We start from the raw sequence: 23,431 nt of genomic DNA on the forward strand, positions 1-23,431 counted from the left end.
GAATTGAACATAGAAAATAACTACCACATTAAATGTGTCTTTAAAACAACAACATTCATCACAAACCTACTACTAATCTAGTTAAAGTCACTGAAGAACCACTACACGTGGTGAATATGACCTCCCCTGAACTAGGTGATATCAATTTTGACATAGAAGTGGGTCAGGTGCTGCATCACCTGACGTGGAAGGGCTTTTTTCAGTCGTAGAAGATGAGGCAATGAACCCCACGTGCCTGAAAACCACTGCCTTGAATATCCTTCCAACACTAACAATGTACAAATGAAAAACACCTCCTTCGAGCCGGAGTTGAACCAGCGACCTAAGGATAACTGCCTTTATTAACCTACAGTCCTCCGCTCTACCAACTGAGCTATCGAAGGTTGGGCGTCCTGTAACATCGTTCAGGTTTTGCATCAGAACACAAAATTTGACCAAATTTTGTTCAGCTAAACTTCACCATTATATGCTTAACATGGAAAACAGACAACTGTCTTACCCTATATGTTTGTTTAAATGAACAACACTAGGTGCTTTAACATACTGCACCACCTGACGTAGAAGGGCTTATTTTGGTCCGAACAGATGACGCAACGAACCCCACATGCCTGACAATGCTTGCCTTAATATTCTTCCATTATTAACATGGCACAATTGAAAAACTCCTAGCTGCCTGTAGCAGCATTATGGCTGACTGCAAAGGGATATAGATCCAGGGTAGCACGGTAAAATACAAACTCTACATAGATAGAAAAGTTAGATAGTGACAATTGATTGGATGGTTGGTTGCTAGGGGTGCAGGAGTTTGAGATAGTTCTCCCCTATCACAGTTTAGCTACTGAGATACAATGCGTGAAGACCTCAATTTCATGGGGTAAAAAGGATGGATTGGAGGAGAGATGCAAAGATGGATGTTTGGTTGCACTGGTACATTTTTAACAAAATCTTGTAATGTTATGCATATTGCATCATTTACGATTTTAATTGTTTTTTTTCTGTGCAAAATCACTTCAGTTAACATACGACTGTGCTACAGAGTTATTAGGTGCATAGAGTGCACTGGAGATGCCTTGGTGACTGTCACACACACCATTCACCAGTCACCTCATCGGATATATCACCACCTGCGCTGATGTTGTCTGTGTAAATTAGAGTAATGCAGTAAACCGGAGGGATTTTGGAGGTAAATACAGTGTCTTTTGTTTTTAACATATTGAATGTGTGATCTCATCAGTCATGTACATGTCCCCGTGTCTAAACCAGTCCATACCAGTGGACTGTAGCAGAGCACGTCTTGCTTCCAATTCCATGTCCGATCACTTTGTTCAAGTTTGAGAACTTTTTTTTTCACTGACTGCATTAACAGCTGTTGCAGCTGACAACCTCGCAAACTTTCTTCCGATGTTAATACTGCTGTCATTCTCCACAGGAACAATATGAACATCATAAAGTTTGCGAACTGCCGTAGTGTATAAAGAGAAAAAAAAAGGTCTCTTTACCCATACATGTTTTGAAGCCTCGAGTTTAGCGATTTGACCGTCGCCATGTTTGATTTTTGGAGCCAGAAGTGACCATCGTATTGGACGAGATGGTGGAGCTGACTATAGCGCTAGCTGCTAGCTCGGTTAGCACGGCGCATTTACAATCTATGGTTAACAGTGATAATGCAAATGCTAATTTCCACTTGCGAAAAACAGAGCTAAAACCATTAAAACAAAATGTACTCACCGGGGAAACTGAACAGCCCACTCCTTAGAGGTTCTTTTATCACAACCAAACACCGAACAAGACTTTTTAAGGCGACAAAATGTTACAATGAACTTCCATGAGCTGAAAACACTCTGGGTGTATCTCAAGTCTCTCATTTGAGTTTTCCTCGCTCTTCGCTGAACCGGAAGTTGTTCCTGGTGTGCCATTTTGACGGGCGTCCCAAGTCTCTTATTTTGCTCCGAGGAACGAGGAGCGAGGAAACATGAGAGCAGCCTTCACGGAAGTCTTTTACCGGCCGACACGCCCCCTTATTGGATATCAGTTATTGATTGGACGCTGCACCTGATCAGACTGATCTGATACATCACTGCGGTTTCATACCGAAGTGGAGACAGATTACAGATTAAATTTAAGTGTATCATTCCAAAGTTTTATGTTTATTTATATATTCATCATATAATTAAAATCTGTAAATTGTCGGTCTGATCAACAAAAGAACCATAAACAACTTTCTTCATTTATTAGAAAGATTTTTCTCATGATGTTATTTCCTCCATTAAACTGTTTCTTGCTGACAGGCAGACTCTTCCTGACTTTAACTTTATCCATAATAAGAGTTAAACACATTTATATTTTACATCATTTATCGTCATTTCCATTCAGTCACGTGAGGCTGAAAACTCCTGAGTGTCGGGTTTGATATGAGTTACATCATTTCCATTTTCCCTGAAACATTTAGCCAAATACATATTTTCCAGTGTTCAGAAGACACCCTGATCATGTTCTGGGTTATTGAATGATGAATTCACTATCAGGGTTATCAAAAAATACAGATGGAAATGATCAATAAATAGTATAAACGCATTCTGCGAGTAGAAATGATTTCTACAGCTGTTAAAGCCGACTGACAGCTGATCCAGCTGTGATCAGCTGTCGCCGTCATCAGAAACGGACGTCGCTTCACATGACGCTTCAGAGGAGAGGACGTCTCATGTCTCTTAAAACAAATTTCCTCGTTTCCTCTCTCCTCGCTTGGTTTCCTTGCGTCTCTCCTTGCATCCACGGTGGGAGGCACTAAGACGCAAGGAAAAGACGCAAGGGAAACGTGGATGCAATTTAAGAGACTTGGGATGCACCCAATGTCTCTAAACAAAGAAGTGCTCATTTTAGCCATGTAGTGGTTCAAATGTGTCATTTTACCAACAAAGTGAAATTCAAATTTATAGTACTGTTCTATTGTGACAACAAATTTATGTTCTCATCAAAAACAGAAAACATATCACATGATTTACATGTGATATGTTGTGTATTTTCTTAGTATACAGAAATATATAAAGTAGCACAAAGCTAATGATGTGATACAGGTTCAGATCAGTGCTGAATACTAGAAAGACTGAACACTAAAAACACTTACAGATCTAAAAGTGTAGGTTCACATCAGAAAGTATTAATGCATGTATCAAATACATGACTTACACACTCTTATTTATGTGTACGATATACAAAATATAGTCTACAAAGCTGATATGTTAACACTAGGGGTGTTAACATGAACACAAAACTCATTGTTCGGATCGTATCGCGGATTTGAGTCACGGATCAGATCATTATTAGGATCAGTGAAAAAAAAGGGGGGAGACAAATAAATCTTTGTTTTCCATTTATTCTGTAACACACTTACAGCCAGAAACAGCAAGGAACTTTTGCCCATGGTCTTAAATTAAAACAACATTTAAGATGTCCAATGTTTAAATAAAATAAAATAAAATATATAAAATATTCAATGCTCAGTTATTGCAATATGAGGCATGAAACCTTCCTCTTTTGAACAGTGAATGAAACAGCCTCTGTCCCATCATCCAAACTCGATGATAACAAACATTCACCGCTAACATCAGTTAAAAAACACAAAACAGCCACACAGAGACATTTGACCATCAGAGATGAAATTAGCGACCAAAGAGACAGAGAGAGAGAAGCTGTATCTGACTCACGTTATCTGACGTCTTCTTCTTTCTTTCATGGAGATGATGTATTCATGTCATAACGTCCATTTGTGAATGTTGGTAATCTTGTTTGTTAGTTAATAGAACTTTGTGGCTGCTGGTTAACCAGTCTGATATCATTAGCAACAATGACAAACAAGCTAACTCTCCTGGTTGTTTCTCCAGTTGCTTCTCTCTCCAGCCTCCACGGCAGCGTCCTGCTGCTGCTGCACTGCACAGACCAGATAATTTCTCCCGTTAGCTTAACAACAGTCCTTAACAGTCCTTCCATGGATTTATAAAGAGGCCTTCAGGCTGCTACAACAAGCTACGACAAGGATCTATCTACTGCTGCGACTCTGCCTTACAGTGGAGAGAATTGAAGATGAAATCTGGAACCTATCATTGGACCAACTCGATGTCAATACTGCATTCTGGTTGTTGATTGGTAAGGGAGGACAGCCTCCCTTGGAGCGTCATTTTACGTGTCATGGCCAATCACAGATTAGCATGAAAAAAAATGAAATACATTGAGTCCAATGGAAGAGATCCCGCCCTGCGGAGGACAGCAGGCACCTGTCCTCCTCTGTCCCCCACTCCACCTCCACCAATTGCACCCTCCCCACCACCACCACTTCACACACTGCTCTTTCTCCTCCTCTCTCTCTCTCTCTCTCTCTCTCTCTCTCTCTCTCTCTCTCTCTCTCTCTCTCTATATATATATATATATATATATATATATATATATATATAAAATTTATTTATTTATTTATGTGTGTGTGTAATATGTGTATGATGTATATACTAATGTTTTTGACTTTTAATATTTTTAACTAAAACTTAAAGAATGTTAATCATCATTATAGTCTTATATATAAATAAATATTATGCCTGATTAAATGCCTCACATACACAGTTTATCTTATTCAATATTCGGCAGCCATTTTGATCAAACGCATTCTGTGTGATGTCACAGACGTGAAGTCATAACAGAACATGACACAACATTCCGTGTTCTGTTCATCAAACCCTCAGAACACGGGACAAACTGTCAGATACTGAATCGTTGGATCGACATTCGCTCGTTGCATCGACGTTATCGTGTTAAAAACTTGTTTAAACGCCGTCATGAACAAAGACTCTGCAAAATCTTGTCAATCTCCAGCTGTTAGGAGAAGAAGTAAGTGAGAAAAACTGGCAATCACTTATTTATACTAATTTATATCATTTATCAGTTGGCACTAATTTCTCAGATTCCTGTTGCTGAGCACATTTTCTCACCTTGACAAGGTATCTGGGATCTGAGTCTGAACTGTGTCTTGATAAAAAAAAAAAAAAGATTACTTTATACAATTAGAGACAAAAATTCACAACAAATTAATATTCCACTGTTTTCTCATTTGCAGAGATTAATAGCAGCCAGACACAACAAAGTCCACAGGCTGCAAAGGATGGCAGGACCAGGGCCAGGAAAGGAAAGGCCAGTCCTGACAAGGAGACCCCCAAAAAGAGGAAAAGGGTCTCTAAAGCCAAGCCTTGTGACACCTCAGAAGAAGGTGTTGGTGTGAAAAGAGGTAAGTCCACATCCTCCTCAACGGACACTCGAAGAGATAGGTTCACCATGTGAAATTACAGATGGAAGTGTATATCATCAGGATTAATTATTACAGAAAACACTGACATGTCCATCAACTGGGGCATTAGGATCAGCTCAGTCTTAAACAGTTAACCCAGATTACAAAGAAAAAAAATCCCACTTTCATCTAGTGGTATCTATTATTGCAGATATTGTGGTTTTATTTGTTAAGGTTTTAAGATATCTGTCTCTGAGATTTTTTCCCTTCACCCCACTACAATGGAGGTGAAAAATAAAATTCCATTTTTGATGCTCACAGCATTAACAAATTATATTTAAAAATAAAAAAAAGCAACATCTCTTTGCAAAAACAGCACCCTAAATGCAATGAATAATCCACAAAACACACACAAACTGTTGGTTTTTAAGTCAAAAATCTATAGTATATATAAACTTGAACAAATAAAACAAAACTATGGATAGATGCCACTGGAGGGAAGAGAGAAATGTGTTTTTAAATGCGTCAACTTTAGAGGTGTTGGTAGGCATATTTTTTCCACTTTGGACAGAGCCAGGGTAACTGTTCCCCCTGCCTCAAATCTTTATGCTAAGCGAGGATATCTAAATCTCAACTCCAACCCTGTACTTTTTTTTTTATCATCATCAACAATCTAATATTACTCTGGGTGTTTCTCATCTGTAGAGAGCAGCAGCAGCCTATTAGAGGGGTGCAGTACATCTCTGGCCCCGAGAGGCGTTAAGAGGGGAGCCACTGCTGATGGAGAAGGACCAACCAGGGAGAAGAAGGGGAGTGTTGACTTGAAAGAGACCAAAGAAGAGATCAAGGAGGACTTCACCTCCTCAGTAGAGGCCCGCAGAGGTTGGTAGATAGATTATTGAAGGCTTTAAGTAACATGAAATGAATTAATGTTCCTAACAACTGAACTAAAACAAAATGTCTCTGTCACTGTTTAGCAAAATTTGAGGCCAAATATGAACAGGGGAACCAGCTCGGTGAAGGAGGCTGTGGATCTGTGTTTGCCGGCTACCGCAAAGCAGATAATTTACCAGTAAGTGTTACATACACATTGTCATGTTTAACGTGCATTGTTTTGCTGCATTTTTTTTTACACAGGGATAATATTTCATGTCGGTCTGAACACAGCCCAACACAGTACGTTCAGAAAGTGTTAACCAAATACCTGTTTGTGTCTTGTAGGTAGCCATTAAACACGTCCCAAATGATAAAGTGTTCTGTAAACAAGTGGTAAGTGAGCAACACCAACATTTCTTGGACTGAACTAAATGCATTATGGATTATTTATGAGTATTTATGGAGCTTCTTTCCCTTAACCTTCTATTTGTTTTGATGTTTCAGGATAAGAATGGGAACCAGCTCTCTGTGGAGGTCGCCGTGATGTTAAAACTCGGAATGACTGAATCAGCTGTGTCCCTGCTGGACTGGTACGATCTGGACGAGGAGCTCATATTGGTCCTGGAGAGACCAGTCCCCTCTGTAGACCTCTTCACATACAATGAGATCAACGGAGGATGCCTGGAAGAGGAGGAGGCCAAGGTAAGTAACTGGAGGATCCTGGTGAATATGTGTTTGTGTGCAAGTTCAGGCCATGTTGGCAGATCCTCTGATGTTTTTTCAAACACTCCCTCTCCCCTCATCTCTCTCTCTATCTCTTCCTCAGATCATATTGAAACAGCTGCTGGACGCTACAGTAGAACTTCAGGATAAAAACATCTTTCACCGAGACATCAAGACGGAAAACATCCTGATCGAGACTGGCACTGATGTCCCACGTGTCCGTCTCATTGACTTTGGCTTGAGCTGCTTTGTTAAGAGAGGATCGTTGTACCGCATCTTTTACGGTATGATGTCTGGGTACTACTCCCGCTCTTCACTAATTCACCGATCGGTGACTTTTGCATTTAAAGAAAGCCTCTCCGCCTCCTCATCCTCACAGTCTTTATTATGTCTGTGTATTTCAGGTACCTCATGTCACATCCCCCCGGAGTGGTACAGTTGTTGTGCCTACCGTGCCGGCCCCACAACAGTTTGGCAGCTGGGAGTAGTCCTGTATGAAATTCTGCACAGTAAATCATCATTTGAGACCAGAGAGTTCCTGGGCAACAAGCTAAAAATCAGCAACAAGCTGTCCAATGGTATGAAAAACATGCTTATAGGCAAACATGACATAATTCTGTTTATTTTAGTTCACATTTTGATGGATCGCTGAAGCTGTTGCCTTCATCTTTCTTCTCCTTCTTTCTCTCCAGAATGCCAGGATTTCTTGCAGAGTTGTCTGACCAAAGTTCCCGAGCGGCGACCCACACTTGAGCAACTACAGCACCACCCATGGCTCAGATAAACCGACACTACACACACACCTACAAACATTTAAAATCATCAGTCATCATCAATCAAGATTTATTTTCACTTACGGCCCCTCATTACATGAATAGCACTAGCACTGTTTTCTCTTTGACAGGAAGGCGGATGTGGACGAGTGCGGCTGGACCGTTTTTAATTGGAATCATCTAATTCGGCTCATTATTTTGGACATTTTACATTAATACTTTTACTTTTTTCCCACTTGTAGTTCCTGTAGCACCCCCAGTCATCCGAGGAGAGGGGATCTCTCTTTGAATTGCCTTTCCCGAGGTTTCTTCCCATTTTCCCTCTGGCCTCAGGATTTTGGGGAGTTTTTCCTCGTCTTCTTAGAGAGCTTGGGCTGGGTCAGGAGCTGCTGCTGATGAGCAATTAGGAGCCAATGAGCCATTATGTCATAATAATGACAAACATAATCATAAAAACAACAATAACAATAATAATGTCCACAATAAGTCCATAAAAATAAACATTAAAAAAATGAAAATGAAAGAGTCTTTTTTTTTTTGTTTAGACCACAGAGAATCATCATAATCTCTCTTATTGCTTTTTGAGTGATATACATTTTCTGGATTTTTCCCTTTAATTTTCAATAACATTTTACATTTATCTTAATAGTAATTTCATCTGACACAAAAATAACATTGAAATAGTGCATAAAATAGCAAATAAGTTCTTCTTAACACTATCAAACTGACCAACAGACAGTTATTGCAATAGTTTGTGTAATGAACAGAGGAAAATGAACAACTTATACTTCTGCTTTACTGCTTTTATTTATTTACTGTAACTACATCAGGAGAAGCCATGTGAAATCTCATTGTACCTGAGTATAATGACAATAAATATCATTCATTCATTCATTCATCTGTTAATTTGATGTCAGACTGTTTTCTGCTTGTTGCAGGACTATCAAAAAGACAAGCCAGAAGTGATACATAAGAAAAAGTTTTAATAATTAGGTGAAATAACTTCTTGTCAGACAGCTCTCTATCAGATTTAATTCAACATTCATCAGCTGAATGACTGCAGATAAACATAAATAATATTAGCACACTGAAATGTAAAATTAAACTCAGAGGATAAACCTGGTCATGAAATGAACGGTTGTGTATTGCCTCACCCGTCTATGTGTCATTATATGCATGCACAAGGTAAATAAAGTGGGGATCCACTCATAAAAACATTGTTCCGTAGCGTTTCTAGTGGTCAGAAACGTCAAAGGATACCTTTAAATGCGCTACTTCAGTCAGAACAGAACTACTTATGTGTCTTTGTAAATTGTTTGAGGGAGAAATATTCACGCACATTTGCTGGTTTTTAATATTCTTAAGGACAATCATGTACCACATAATTTTATAGTGATAATGAATTAGGTGGCATTGCATTGGCATGTTCTGTACCAATATATGCAGTAGTTTATCTCTTAGCCAGGGCCTGTCACCTAAATTTCAACTCACTGTATTTATTTTAGGTGCAGAATTTCTTTTTTTGTTTGTTTGTTTTTATCAGGTGAACTTTATAGGATCGCTTAATTATCAAACATAAGTCAGTTTCCTGATGATGCTACACTGTTTCTGAAAAACAATACTATGATTTTGAAAAGTATAGCGAAACTTAACTTTTTTAAAAGGCATCTGGACTGACAAGAAATTTAAAAGTCAGCTCCTTTCACTGATTAAGACCGTGATATGTGGCTGAAAGCTCTGAAAAAGCTAGTAAGTGGACCTTGAGTTGAGATTATTTTGTCACACAATAATTTAATTACTGCCTGCCTGCAGCATGGTTTGTAAAAATATACCATTAAAATAACAAATAAAAATAACTTAAATAATCATTATGTATTCATTCTTGGGAGTTTAAGTTTTTGTTTAATAAGAACAGTTCATAAAAACAACCTGAGGGCATTTTTTTTTTAAAAAGATTATTTTATTTAGTAGGAAAATATATATGTATGTGTGTGTGTGCGTGTATATATATCAGTGGCGGCTGGTGACTCAAAAAATTGGGGAGGACAGGAGGAAAACCAACATGGAATCTTACAACAGACCACATCAAACTATATCATTGTCCCACCTGATGAAATCCGAGGGGTGGGGGGCAATTTTATATGCCAATAAAACAATTTGCTTTCAAAAACAAAAACCCCTGAGTGGTGAAAAGGCTGCTGAAAAGGAGCGTCCCAAGTCTCTTATTTTGCTCGGAGGAGCGAGGAGCGAGGAGGGATCTCTGAGGAACGAGGAGCAAGGAAACATAAGAGCAGCCTTCACGGAAGTCTTTTACCAGCCGACACGCCCCCTTATTGGATATCAGTTATTGATTGGATGCTGCACCTGATCAGACTGATTTGATGCATCACTGCAGTTTCATACCGAAGTGGAGACAGATTATAGATTCAATTTAAATGTATCACTCCCAAGTTTTATGCTTTACTTGTTTTCTGATTCATCATATGGTTAAAATCTATTAATTGTCGGTCTGATCAACAAAAGAACCATAAACAACTTTCTTCATGTATTAGATTTTTCTTTTCATGATCTATTATTTCCTCCATTATACTGTTTCTTGCTGACAGACAGACTCTTCCTGACTTTAATTTTATCCATAATAACAGTTAAACACATTTACATTTTACATCATTTATCGTCATTTCCATTCAGTCACATGTGAGGCTGAAAATTCAATTCCTGAGCGATTTTTAACTATGATGAATCAGAAAACAAATAAAACATAAAACTTGGGAATGATACATTTAAATTTAATCTGTCTCCACTTCGGTATGAAACCGCAGTGGTGTATCAGATCAGTCAGATCAGGTGCAGCGTCCAATCAATAACTGATATCCAATAAGGGGGCGTGTCGGCCGGTAAAAGACTTCCGTGAAGTCTGCTCTCATGTTTCCTCGCTCCTCGCTCCTCCAAGCAAAATAAGAGACTTGGGACGCTCGCCAAAATGGCGAGGAGCGAGGAGTGAGGAGACATAAATTAAAAGAATCGAGATGCACTCAGAGTGTTTTCAGCTCATGAAAGTTGATTGTGACATTTTGTCGCCTTAAAAGTCTTGTTCAACGTTTGGTTGTGATAAAAGAACCTCTAAGGAGTGGGCTGTTCAGTTTCCCCGGTGAGTACATTTTGTTTTAATGGTTTTAGCTCTGTTTTTCGCAAGTGGAAATTAGCATTAGCATTATCACTGTTAACCATAGATTGTAAATGCACCGTGCTAACCGAGCTTGCAGCTAGCGCTATAGTCAGCTCCACTATCTCGTCCAATACGATGGTCACTTCTGGCTCCAAAAATCAAACATGGCGACGGCCAAATTGCTAAACTCGAGGCTTTAAAAGATGGATGTATAAAGAGAACTCTTTTTCTCTTCATACAAAATGGCAGTTCGCAAACTATATGATATTCATATTGTTCCTGTGGAGAATGACAGCAGTATTAATATCAGATGAAAGTTTGCGAGGTTGTCAGCTGCAACAGCTGTTAATGCAGTCAGTGAAAAAAGAAAAGTTCTCAAAATTGAACAAAGTGATCGGACATGGAATTGGAAGCAAGAAGTGCTCTGCTACAGTCCACTGGTATGGACTGGTGTAGACACGGGGACATGTCCATGACTGATGAGATCACACACTCAATATTTTAAAAACAAAAGACACTGTATTTACCTCCAAAATCCCTTCAGTTTACTGCATTACTCTGATTTACACAGACAACATCAGCGCAGGTGGTGATATATCCTATGAGGTGACTGGTGAATGGTGTGTGTGACAGCCACCAAGGCATCTCCAGTGCACTCTATGCACCTAATGCCTCTGTAGCATAGTCGTACGTTCACTGAAGTGATTTTGCACAGAAAAAACATGAAAACCAGTTAAATGGTACAATATGCATAGCATTATAAGATTTTGTTAAAAATGTACCAGTGCAACCAAACATCCATCTTTGCATCTGTCCTCCAATCCATCTTTTTTACCCCATGAAATTGAGGTCTTCACGCCTCGTATCTCAGTAGCAAAACTGCCATAAGGGAGAACTATCTCAAACTCCTGCACCCCTAGCAACCAACCATCCAATCAATTACCGTGCTACCCTGGATCTATATCCTTTTGCAGTCAGCCATAATGCTGCTACAGGCGGTTAGGAGTTTTTCAATTGTGCCATATTAATAATGGAAGAATATCAAGGCAAACGTTTACAGGCATGTGGGGTTCATCGTTTCATCTGTTTGGACTAAAATAAGCCCTTCCATGTCAGGTGGTGCAGTATGTTATACCACCTAGTGACAGTTGTCTGTTTTCCATGTTCAGCTCATAATGGTGAAGTTTTGCTGAACAAAATTTGGTCAAACACCAGTCTGTGTTCTGATGCAAAACCTGAACGATAGTATGGGAAGTCCTCCCTTCGATAGCTTAGTTGGTAGAGTGGAGGACTGTAGGTTGATAAAGGCAGTTATCCTTAGGTCACTGGTTCAACTCTGGCTCGAAGGAGGTGTTTTTCATTTGTACCGTGTTAATGTTGGAAGAATATTCAAGGCAATGGTTTTCAGGCACGTGGCGTTCATTGCTTCATCTTCTGGGACTGAAAAAAGCCCTTCCACGTCAGGTGATGCAGCACCTGACCCACTTCTACGTCGAAATTGATATCACCTAGTCCAGGGGAGGTCATGTTCACCATGTGTAGTGGTTCTTCAGTGACTTTAACTAGATTAGTAATAGGTTTGTGATGAATGTTGTTGCTTTAAAGACACATTTAATGTGGTAGTTGTTTTCCATGTTCAACTCATAGTGATGAAATTTTCCCAAAATGAAATTGGTCAAACATCAGTTTCTGTTCCCATGCAGAACCTGAATGACGGTTCAGGAAGCACTCCCTTCGATAGCTCAGTTGGTAGAGCGGAGGACTGTAGGTAGAAAACGGTAGTCATCCTTAGGTCGCTGGTTCAACTCCGGCTCGAAGGAGATGTTTTTCATTTGTGCATTAAATCATTGGAAAAATATGTAGTCAATCCTTTTCAGCATTGTGGCTTGCCGTTCTTGATTTGTTCACACAAAGAAAAGCTCTTCCACGCCGGGTGGTACATAAAGTGGTTGGCCTCAATGTTGGACCTTATAGAAGCTAGACAAACTAAGAAGACATTTTTAGTGGTTTTGTGGTGAGTTTAAGTAAATAGTCAGTTTGTTCCTCATAAACATTCTTGCTTCAAGCAAACATGTAGCGTGAAAAAGGGGCAGCTGTTTGTCATGTTTAACGCATTCCAATGTTGAGGTCTTACTAAACAAAGTTTGGTCAGACATCAATGTCTGCACCCATGCAAAACCTGAAGAAAGGTACACGATATACTGGATAGCTCAGTTCAGAGAGCGGCGGACTGTAGGTTGATAATGGCAGTAATCCTTAGGTCGTTGGTTCAACTCTGGCTCGAAGGAGGTGTTTGTTCCTTGTTAACATCGGAAGAGTATCAAGGCAAGCGTTTCCAGCACGTGGGGTTCATTGCCTCATCTGTTCTGACTAAAATAAGCCCTTCAACGTCGGGTGGTGCACTATGTTGTAGCACCTAGCCGAGGAGAGCTCATGTTGACCGTGTGTAGTGGTTGTTCTAGGGATTTAAGTAGATCGGTAGTACGTTTGTCATGAATGTTGTTCATGTAGGGTAAGACAGTTGTCTGTTTCCATGTTCAGCTCATAATGGTGAAGTTTTGCCTAACAAAATTTGGTCAAACACCATTTTGTGTTCCGATGCAAAACCTGAACGATGTTATGGGAGGCCCAACCTTCGATAGCTCAGTTGGTAGAGCGGAGGACTGTAGGTTGATAAAGGCAGTTATCCTTAGGTCGCTGGTTCAACTCCGGCTCGAAGGAGCTGTTTTTCATTTGTACGTTGTTAGTGTTGGAAGAATATTCAAGGCAATGGTTTTCAGGCACATGGGGTTCATCTTCTGGGACTGAAAAAAGCCCTTCCACGTCACGTGGTGAACACCTGGCCAACCTCTATGTCGAAATTGATATCACCTAGCCCGGGGGGGTTGTGTTCACAATGTGTAGTGGTTCTTCAATGACTTTAACTAGATTAGTAGTAAGTTTGTGATGAGTATTGTCCTTTTAAAGACACATTGAATGTAGCTAATACAGGTGGTTGTTTTCCATGGTCAATTCATAGTGATGAAATTTTCCCAAAATGAGTTCAATCAAACATCAGTTTTTGTTCCCATGCAAAACCTGAACAATGGTTCAGGATGCACTCCCTTCGATAGCTCAGTTGGTAGAGCGGAGGACTGTAGGTGGAAAACGGTAGTCATCCTTAGGTCGCTGGTTCAACTCCGGCTCGAAGGAGATGTTTTTCATTTGTGCATTAAATCATTGGAAAAATGTGTGGTCAATCCTTTTCAGCATTGTGGCTTGCCGTTCTTGATTTGTTCACACAAAGAAAAGCTCTTCCACGCCGGGTGGTACATAAAGTGGTTGGCCTCAATGTTGGACCTTATAGAAGCTAGACAAACTAAGAAGACATTTTTAGTGGTTTTGTGGTGAGTTTAAGTAAATAGTCAGTTTGTTCCTCATAAACATTCTTGCTTCAAGCAAACATGTAGCGTGAAAAAGGGGCAGCTGTTTGTCATGTTTAACGCGTTCCAATGTTGAGGTCTTACTAAACAAAGTTTGGTCAGACATCAATGTCTGCACCCATGCAAAACCTGAAGAAAGGTACACGATATACTGGATAGCTCAGTTCAGAGAGCAGAGGACTGTAGATTGATAATGGCAGAAATCCTTAAGTCGCTGGTTAAATTCTGGCTCGAAGGAGGTGTTTGTTCCTTGTTAACATCGGAAGAATATCAAGGCAAGCATTTCCAGCACATGGGGTTCATTGCCTCATCTGTTCGGACTAAAATAAGCCCTTCAACGTCGGATGGTGCACTATGTTGTAGCACCTAGCCGAGGAGAGCTCATGTTGACCGTGTGTAGTGGTTGTTCTAGGGATTTAAGTAGATCAGTAGTACGTTTGTCATGAAATTTGTTCATATAGGGTAAGACAGTTGTCTGTTTCCATGTTCAGCTCATAATGGTGAAGTTTTGCCTAACAAAATTTGGTCAAACACCATTTTGTGTTCCGATGCAAAACCTGAACGATGTTATGGGAGGCCCAACCTTCGATAGCTCAGTTGGTAGAGCGGAGGACTGTAGGTTGATAAAGGCAGTTATCCTTAGGTCGCTGGTTCAACTCCGGCTCGAAGGAGCTGTTTTTCATTTGTACGTTGTTAGTGTTGGAAGAATATTCAAGGCCGGGTGATGCGCTATGTTGTAGCACCCAGCCAAGGAGAGCTCATGTTGTGTAGTGGTTGTTCAAGGGCTTTAAGTAGATCGGTAGTACATTTGTCATGAATGTTGTTCATTTAAACAAACATATGTGCGTTAAATCATTGGAAAAATGTGTAGTCAATCCTTTTCAGCATTTTGGCTTGCCATTCTTGATTTGTTCAAACAAAGAAAAGCTTTTTCATGCCTGCTGGTACATAAAGTGGTTGGCCTCAACATTTGACCTTTCATTATGCTAATTCTGTGTTTCCTTGTGTCCTCTTTCCTCCATGACCCGGAAACCGATCTCAATCCGCCATCATGGAGGATCTTCCAATCCTTTAAATGCACCTGGAGGAGACTAGGAGTGAGGAGCGAGGAGGCTCCTGGAGGAGCTTAGAGCAAGGAACCACAGGTGTATCTAACGCCGAAGTTTTTTTACCGGACGGCAACACCCTTTTGATTCGATGTGTCTATTGATTGGTCAGCTGATCTGACGGGACAGTAAACAGGCGGGCTGTTGTTGTAATAAAGCAGATCAGCAAAACTACCTGTGGAGAAGGAATGAAAGCAAAACAGCAGTCAGTCATACTTGTTCATAAAATTAAAACTCAATCATGAATCAATCACAAAAAACACTGTTGTAACTTTCTTTTTCTTCATAAGCCAAGAGGCTTCTCCTTTCTTCTTCTCCGTTTAAGTACGTGTCAGCTCCTTCAGAAAAATGTGACGCTGCACAGCTGCATGTCTCCTATAAAATCACCCTGAGCCTGAAAAGCACGTCAGACTTTCACAAACTAAATAACCAATATTTTCTTTATTTATATTCATATTCTGCAGGCTACAGCTGTTTTTATTGCTCCCTTATGTCAGTTCTGTTCTTTCAGTAATTAACGGATTTCAACTGTCTATTTGTGTTTTATTCTGTGACAGACAGACGCTGCTATAGATCTATAATCAAATGATAAAATTGGAGCAGTTATCAGGTGTTTTCCTTCCAGCTATCACTATGTAGAAATTATTAAGTAACAGTGTAAAGTATTAATTGATTGTATGAATGAATTTTGAGTTTAAACTTTAGAGTTTAAACTGTTTATGAACTTAATAAGTTCTACATATTGAGAGCTGACTTCTACATATTTAACAGTTGAGGTGATGTGCGTCATGAGTAGTTGTCGTCTCCGCAAGATGACGCTGGAGTAAGCGAGGACGTCTCGTTTGGTGAATTAAATTCCTCCTTCCTCACATCGCGAGATATTAGATGAAATTATAAAGAACAAACATGTGCAATTAAAGTGCAAGTAATGTGGGACAGTCTCTGTATTTTACCAGAAATCTTACACAAACCTGAAGACACAAAAATATATTAATAAATATAAATATATATATTTATATTATTGGCCTTGATCTGGGCTGTGATGAAGGCATAGAGTTTCCTGACGGCTTTATTCAGATGATGTCTATTTTAAATCAGCTGGTGCATCATCTGGAAATAAAGCTGAAATAAAGCTGCTAACGTCAGCTAGTCCGATCCATTCAACACTCAACAGTTCATAAAAACTTCATAAACGCTGCATCGGTTGTTAAACTATCACATTCAGACCGATATGAAGATTCAGTCTGTCAGTCAGATTGTCAGGTTTTATCATGTTTTATGTGAGTAATCCGCTTTCATAAGAGGACAACAATATTAAGGCTCAACGTTTTGTAATGCAGTTTGAAACACTACGTGGGCGGAGCTGCTGAGTTCGGCGTCGCCCAGCAAAGTTGCCGCCACCTGTCTTCTCTTACGTCCGCAGACACGCTTTAAATACAGAAGCTCAATTAAAATGTCTCATACTCGACTCTTAACTCGTCAGAGACTAGATCAGTAAAAATGAGCGGAAGAGGCAAGGGAGGCAAAGGACTCGGTAAAGGAGGCGCCAAGCGTCACCGCAAAGTTCTCCGTGATAACATCCAGGGAATCACCAAACCCGCCATCCGCCGTCTGGCTCGCCGCGGTGGAGTCAAGCGTATCTCCGGTCTGATCTACGAGGAGACTCGCGGTGTGCTGAAGGTGTTCCTGGAGAACGTGATCCGTGATGCCGTCACCTACACCGAGCACGCCAAGAGAAAGACCGTGACCGCCATGGACGTGGTGTACGCACTGAAGAGGCAGGGCCGCACCCTGTACGGCTTCGGAGGTTAAACCAGATCCTGACCCGCTGATACCGAAACACAAAGGCTCTTTTAAGAGCCGCCCACCTCCTCTAAGAGCTGTCCTGTTACAATGTATTAACAAATGAAGCCTTTGTATATAATTTCAATGCTTCTTGCAACTTTTGTCTATGCTCTAACTCAGTACATAAGCAATTAAGGGCTTAAATCATTTGGCACTCTCTGTACATAATTACAAACTATCAATAGACTTAATTTTTAGGTGACCAGGTTGTGAAAACACCCTCCTTCCTTTCAGAATAAATCTGACATGATTTATGGGGTTACAAAAGAAATTAGTCATTACATATATGTAGCTTTTGTATATAATTTCAGTGTTTCTTTCTACTTGTGCTCATGCTCCAACTCACCATAAAGATGAAGAAATTAAGGGCTTAATTAATGACAAATCATTTACTGGTGCTTTGAACATAACTAAAAGTTATTAATAAGCTTTATTTTCAGGTGACTAGGTTGTGAAAACTTCTCAAAACAAATCTGAGGTGTGTTGAGATGATAAATGGGGTTACATGATCTTCATGTGTCAGCTGGGTTCAGCACAGGAGAATCAATAGAATTCATATTAACATCATTTTTGGAAAGTACTGTTATTCCACAGAGAACAGCACCAAAAGCTTGATGAAATAAAATCTATCCATAGGTTTTATTATTATTATTTTTTATCATAGATCGATAAAACAGATCATCTTAGAGGATACTAAATCTAAATACAATGTGTTTATTTCTCTATATTTATGGATTTTTGTACAGCATATTATATGATAAACAGTGGACACTCTTCAGATGAGGTGGGTTTATAAGTAAAAAGGCGGTCAGATCGTTCTTCAGAGGTTGGGGCGGTGTTTGTGTTGCGCATGCTCAGTCTAGCTAACAAGAAGTCAACCAATCCTGTTCGAGCAACGGCGCAGTCAAATTTGCATCAGATGGATATATAGAGGCCGTTTGGAGGTGTAATAAGTATTCGTTTGAGGAAATTCAACGACCAACCATGCCTGATCCAGTCAAAGCCCCGAAGAAAGGCTCCAAGAAGGCCGTGTCTAAAGCCACCAAGACCGGCAAGAAGAAGAAAAAGACCCGCAAGGAGAGCTATGCTATCTACGTGTACAAAGTGCTGAAGCAGGTCCACCCCGACACTGGCATCTCTTCTAAGGCCATGGGCATCATGAACTCCTTTGTGGGGGACATCTTTGAGCGCATCGCCGGTGAGGCTTCCCGCCTGGCCCACTACAACAAGCGCTCCACCATCACCTCCAGGGAGATCCAGACCGCCGTCCGTCTGCTGCTGCCCGGTGAGCTGGCCAAACACGCCGTGTCTGAGGGCACCAAGGCCGTCACCAAGTACACCAGCTCCAAGTAAATCCGCTGTCTGTACCAACAACATAAAGGTCCTTTTCAGGACCACCCACAACTTCAACAGAGAGCTTTACTCCTTCTAAATGTGTTTAGTTTTCTCCACTGATAAGTATTGTTGTAATTTAAGACATCAGCGTTTTGCTTAATATTTGACTAAACTATACAAATAGTTGGACCAAAGGTTTTTTTTTTTTTTTTTTTCCTGCACTGTGTTATGTCAGATTTAAATGATGGAAGTGAATGTTCTGATGCAGCCATGTGGAGCTCAATAAAACAAATCTTAACATGTCATGTTCATGTATTTGTATACTTCATCTACTGTATATGGTTTGGTTGTAATGGTAACACCAGTTTTGTTACTATATTTAAATGCTCTGCAAAATTAATCTGGGGCATATTTTTGGATATATTGGCACACTTTTGCGTGTGTCAATGTGGGCAATAAATCAGCAATAATATCTTTATATACAGTATGGTGAAAAGACTCACATGAGTCCATTGACCTTGATACGAATGCACTAAATATTTAAACCACAGGGTATCGCTGCTGTTATACTATAAAGTTTGCATGCAATACTTCAGAGTTCACCCGACAAATAATCAAAATAATCCACGTTGATTTTCGCAACGCAATGAATATACAACAAATAAACGGAGACTAAGTGACCGTGAGTTTAATTTCTGCCTCAATAATTTGATTTACAGGCAGAAATATTTTCATTTGTTGAGTAAATGTTGCCTCACAAATGTCAGTTCACACGTTGTTTAATACACGTCTTTGAATATTTAATAAACTGACAGACTGTCAGTCGGCTTTAACAGCTGTAGGGACTTTTGATGATGAGCTCGTGTCTTCACACATGTGCACTGTGATAATACCAATAAAGATGCTCGTTATCAGTTCTCTTTGTAGCCTGTTACCTGTTCAATAAACACCTGCACATTAATAAAAACCTGCATTCTGTTATACTGTGTACTGTGTCTTGCTTAGAGCACATGAACCATTGCATGTGAAACTGGCAGAATGCTTTATATTATCTGTTTATTATTTGCGTCTGTATTTATTGATATTCTGATTGTGAATTCATTATTTAATAACCCAGAATATGATAAGAGTGTCTTTTGAACACTGGAAATTATTTATTAGGCTAAATGGTTCAGGGAAAATTTAAATTATGTAACTTATATCAAACCTGACGCTCAGGAATTTTCAGCCTCACATGTGACTGAATTGACAAATTATGTAAAATATAAATGTGTTTAAACTGTGATTCTTGCTGGCAGATAAACTCTCCCTGACTTTAACTTTATCCATAATAACAGTTCATGGGGGAAACAGCAAGATCATGAAAAAGACAAATCTTAAATGAAGAAAGTTGTTTATGGTTCTTTTGTTGATCAGACGGACAGTTAACACATATTTTTTAACTTGATGATGAATCAGAAAACCAAAAAAATATAAAACTTGGGAGTGGTACACTTAAATTTAATGTTATCTGTCTCGATCACACTGGTATGAAACTGCAGTGATGTTGTGATGTATCAGATCAGTCCGATCAGCTGCAGCGTCCAGTCAATAACTGATATCCAATAAGTGGTTGTGTCGGCCGGTGTGAAGGCTGCTTTCTGTTTACTCGCTCCTTGATACTCGAAATAAGAAATAGGAGACTTGGGACCGGGACGCCCATCAAAATGGCGGACCTGAACAACTTCCGGTTCAGCGAGGAGCGAGGAAAGATCAAATAAGAAACTTGGGATGTACCCAGGGTGTTTTCTGTTCATGACAGTTAATTGTAACATTTAGTCACCTTAAAAAGTCTTGCTAAGCGTTTGGTTGTGATAAAAGGACCTCTACGGAGTCAGCTGTTCAGTTTTTCCGGTGAGTGCATTTTGTTTTAACAGTCTTAGCCCTGTTTTTCGCAAGTGGAAATTAGCATTAGCATTATCACTGTTAACCATAGATTGTAAATGCACCGTGCTAACCGAGCTAGCAGCTAGCGCTATAGTCAGTTCCACCATCTCGTCCAATACGATGGTCACTTCTGGCTCCAAAAATCAAACATGGCAACAGTCAAATCGCTAAACTCGAGGCTTCAAAACGACGGTGACTACGTCCATATTTTTTACAGTCTATGGTAAAACCACCCATGAATGTTGATGTTTATATTGTTCCTGTGGAGAATGACAGCAGTATTAATATCAGAAGAAAGTCAGTGCAACAAAAAAAAAGAAAAAAAGCTCTCGAAATTGAACAAAGTGATTGGACATGGAGGTGGATGCTAAGAAGTGCTTTGGTACACTTCCACTTTGCTACAGTCAACTGGTATGGACTGGTTTAGGCACAGGAACACGTACATGACTGATGAGATCACACACTAAATATTTTAAAAACGGAATACACTGTATTTAACGCCAAAATCCCTCCAGTTTACTGCATTACACTAATTTACACAGCCAACATCAGTGCAGGTGGTCAGATGTCCAATGAAGTGACTGGAGAATGGTGTGTGTGTGGCAGCCACCAAGGCATCTGAAGTGCGCCTAACGCCTTTGTAGCACAGTCATACATTCACTGAAGTGATTTTGCACAAAAAAAACCCAAAATATGAAAACCAATTAAAATCGTAAATGGTGCAATATGCACAGCATTACAAGATTTTGTTTAAAATGTACCAGCGCAACCAAACATCTATCTTTGCATCTCTCCCCCAATCCATCTTTTTTACCCAAAGACATTGTGGTCTTCCAGCCTTGTAACTCAGTAGCTAAACTGCAATGAGGGAGAACTATCTTGAACTCCCCCACCCCTAGCAACCAACCATCCAATAAACTGTCACTTTCTAACTTTTCAATCAAATGAATCCTTAACCTGTTTGATCCTGATTCTACAGTGAATGGTAAGGTAGAGTTTGTATTTTCTGTCAAAGTATATTGCATTTTTTATTTTTGACCTCAACATTAGACCTTATAGAACCTAAATAAACTGAGCAACCGTGTATAACGATCTGCAGTGGCTTTAAGTGGGATTTAGTACTTTCATGGATATAATTATGTTCAGCTAGAACATAGGGTGAGACAGGTGGCTGTTTGAGATGTTTAACGCAATTTAGTGTTGAGGTCTTGCTAAACCAATGTCTGTGAGACATCAACGTCTGTACCCATGCAAAACCTGAATGATGGTGCAGGACATACTCCCTTCAATAGCTCAGTTGGTACAGCAGAGGACTGTAGGTTGGAAATGGAAATTTATCCTTAGATTGCTGGTCCAACGGATGTTGAGCTATCCACAGCATCAGACATATACTAATCACCGATGAACAGGCTACCCTGGTTCTAGATCCATCTGCAGTTAGCCGTAATCCTGCTATAGGCAGCTAGTCCATGGGATAATCTGCCATTGCACATAGATTTTTTAGTTTATTTACACTCAAACCGCAGTGAAATTCAGCCTCAGTACATGTAAACAAACTGGCGTGCGCAGATGAATATGCACAGGGCAGTTAGTTGAGCCAACAAGCTGCCCCAGATATATTTCCCATTGCAGTTAGCCATAATGCTGCTACAGGCAGCTAGGAGTTTCTCAATTGTGCCATGTTAATAATGGAAGAATATCAAGGCACGCGTTTTCAGGCATGTGGGGTTCATTGCTTCATCTGTTCCGACTAAAATAAGCCCTTCCATGTCAGGTGGTGCACTACATGGCAGTATATTATAGCACCTAGCCGAGGAGAGCTAATGTTGACCATGTGTAGTGGTTCTTCGATGACTTTCACTAGATTAGTAGTAAGTTTGTGATCTTTGTTGTCATTTTAAAGACACATTGAATGTAATACAGGTGGTTGTTTTCCATGTTCAACTCATAATGGTGAAGTTTTCCCAAAATGAATTAGGTCACACATCAGTTTCTGTTCCCATGCAAAACTTGAGCAATGGGTCAGGATGTGCTCCCTTCGATAGCTCAGTTGGTAGAGCGGAGGACTGTAGGTGGAAAACGGTAGTCATCCTTAGGTCGCTGGTTCAACTCCGGCTCGAAGGAGATGTTTTTCATCTGTGCATTAAATCACTGGAAAAATGTGTATTCAATCCTTTTCAGCATTGTGGCTGACAGAAAAACTCTTCCATACCTGATGGTACATAAAGTGGTTGGCCTCAACGTTGGACCTTATAGAACCTAGACAAACTAAGATGACATTTGTAGTGGTTTTGTGGTGAGTTTAAGTAAAGTTTTAGACATCAAAGTCTGCACCCATGCAAAACCTGAAGAATGGTACAAGATATACTCGATAGCTCTGTTTGGAGAGCGGAGAACTGTCGGTTGATAATGGCAGTCATCCTTAGGTTGCTGGTTCAACTCCAGCTGAAGGAGGTGTTTGTTCCTTAACAATGAAAGAATATCAAAGCAAGTGTTTTCTGGCACGTGGGGTTCATTGCTTCATCTGTTTGAACTAAAATAAGCCCTTTCACATGGTGGTGCAGTACATACAGTATGTTATAGCACCTAGCTGAGGAGAGCTCATGCTGACCATATGTAGTGGTTTTTCAAGGACTTTAAATAGATTGGTGGTACATTTGTCATGAATGTTGTTCATTTAAACAAACATATAGGGTAAGATAGTTGTCTGTTTTCCATGTTCAACACATAATGGTGAAGTTTTGCCAAACAAAATTTGGTCAAACACCAGTTTGTGTTCCCATGAAAAACCTGAACAATGGTACAGGAGATCCTCCCTTCGATAGCTCAGTTGGTAGAGCGGAGGACTGTAGGTTGATAATAGCAGTTATCCTTAGGTCGCTGGTTCAACTCCGGCTCGAAGGAGGTGTTTTTCATTTGTAAATTATTAGTGTTGGAAGAATACTCAAGGCAATGGTTTTCAGGCATATGGGGTTCATTGCTTCATC

The 23,431-nt window shown here is 40.0% G+C and overlaps 3 protein-coding genes and 7 non-coding genes across 10 annotated transcripts; 9 read left to right on the forward strand and 1 right to left on the reverse strand.

Moving 5' to 3' along the window:
• Nucleotides 1-294: 294 nt before the first annotated feature.
• trnay-gua lies at nt 295-383 on the reverse strand. The gene is given in 2 exon segments: nt 295-330; nt 347-383. It is a non-coding gene; the product is annotated as a tRNA-Tyr (tRNA).
• Nucleotides 384-4,610: 4,227 nt separating this feature from the next.
• LOC121910776 (serine/threonine-protein kinase pim-1-like) lies at nt 4,611-8,129 on the forward strand. The gene is made up of 9 exons (XM_042432099.1): nt 4,611-4,875; nt 5,102-5,269; nt 5,975-6,151; nt 6,247-6,341; nt 6,491-6,538; nt 6,650-6,847; nt 6,972-7,152; nt 7,273-7,446; nt 7,561-8,129. Exons 1-9 carry the CDS (start codon nt 4,824-4,826, stop codon nt 7,650-7,652), a joined length of 1,185 nt encoding a protein of 394 aa, XP_042288033.1. The 5' UTR covers nt 4,611-4,823; the 3' UTR covers nt 7,653-8,129.
• Nucleotides 8,130-12,541: 4,412 nt separating this feature from the next.
• On the forward strand, nt 12,542-12,630 carry trnay-gua. Its single transcript is given in 2 exon segments — nt 12,542-12,578; nt 12,595-12,630. It is a non-coding gene; the product is annotated as a tRNA-Tyr (tRNA).
• An 812-nt stretch (nt 12,631-13,442) lies between these two features.
• trnay-gua lies at nt 13,443-13,531 on the forward strand. The gene is given in 2 exon segments: nt 13,443-13,479; nt 13,496-13,531. It is a non-coding gene; the product is annotated as a tRNA-Tyr (tRNA).
• Nucleotides 13,532-13,913: 382 nt separating this feature from the next.
• On the forward strand, nt 13,914-14,002 carry trnay-gua. Its single transcript is given in 2 exon segments — nt 13,914-13,950; nt 13,967-14,002. It is a non-coding gene; the product is annotated as a tRNA-Tyr (tRNA).
• An 812-nt stretch (nt 14,003-14,814) lies between these two features.
• Nucleotides 14,815-14,903, forward strand: trnay-gua. The gene is given in 2 exon segments: nt 14,815-14,851; nt 14,868-14,903. It is a non-coding gene; the product is annotated as a tRNA-Tyr (tRNA).
• A 1,911-nt stretch (nt 14,904-16,814) lies between these two features.
• On the forward strand, nt 16,815-17,203 carry LOC121910794 (histone H4). Its single transcript, XM_042432117.1, has one exon. It carries the CDS (start codon nt 16,839-16,841, stop codon nt 17,148-17,150), a length of 312 nt encoding a protein of 103 aa, XP_042288051.1. The 5' UTR covers nt 16,815-16,838; the 3' UTR covers nt 17,151-17,203.
• A 925-nt stretch (nt 17,204-18,128) lies between these two features.
• LOC121910792 (histone H2B 1/2-like) lies at nt 18,129-18,582 on the forward strand. The gene has a single exon (XM_042432115.1). The coding sequence runs from the start codon at nt 18,168-18,170 to the stop codon at nt 18,534-18,536; it is 369 nt and encodes a 122-aa protein (XP_042288049.1). The 5' UTR covers nt 18,129-18,167; the 3' UTR covers nt 18,537-18,582.
• Nucleotides 18,583-22,479: 3,897 nt separating this feature from the next.
• Nucleotides 22,480-22,568, forward strand: trnay-gua. Its single transcript is given in 2 exon segments — nt 22,480-22,516; nt 22,533-22,568. It is a non-coding gene; the product is annotated as a tRNA-Tyr (tRNA).
• Nucleotides 22,569-23,259: 691 nt separating this feature from the next.
• On the forward strand, nt 23,260-23,348 carry trnay-gua. The gene is given in 2 exon segments: nt 23,260-23,296; nt 23,313-23,348. It is a non-coding gene; the product is annotated as a tRNA-Tyr (tRNA).
• The last annotated feature ends 83 nt before the right edge of the window (nt 23,349-23,431 follow it).

This window comes from Thunnus maccoyii, chromosome 13 (genome assembly GCF_910596095.1).
Source record: "Thunnus maccoyii chromosome 13, fThuMac1.1, whole genome shotgun sequence".
In the NCBI taxonomy this organism is placed as follows: Eukaryota; Metazoa; Chordata; class Actinopteri; order Scombriformes; family Scombridae; genus Thunnus; species Thunnus maccoyii.

Bases quoted from the DNA above. Each gene is read 5' to 3' on its own strand.
- LOC121910776 (XM_042432099.1), top strand. From the start codon at position 4,824: ATGAACAAAGACTCTGCAAAATCTTGTCAATCTCCAGCTGTTAGGAGA. The intron at 4,876-5,101 runs GTAAGTGAGAAA...TCTCATTTGCAG, and splicing joins TCCAGCTGTTAGGAGAAGAA to AGATTAATAGCAGCCAGACA. The intron at 5,270-5,974 runs GTAAGTCCACAT...TCTCATCTGTAG, and splicing joins AGGTGTTGGTGTGAAAAGAG to AGAGCAGCAGCAGCCTATTA.
- LOC121910794 (XM_042432117.1), top strand. From the start codon at position 16,839: ATGAGCGGAAGAGGCAAGGGAGGCAAAGGACTCGGTAAAGGAGGCGCC.
- LOC121910792 (XM_042432115.1), top strand. From the start codon at position 18,168: ATGCCTGATCCAGTCAAAGCCCCGAAGAAAGGCTCCAAGAAGGCCGTG.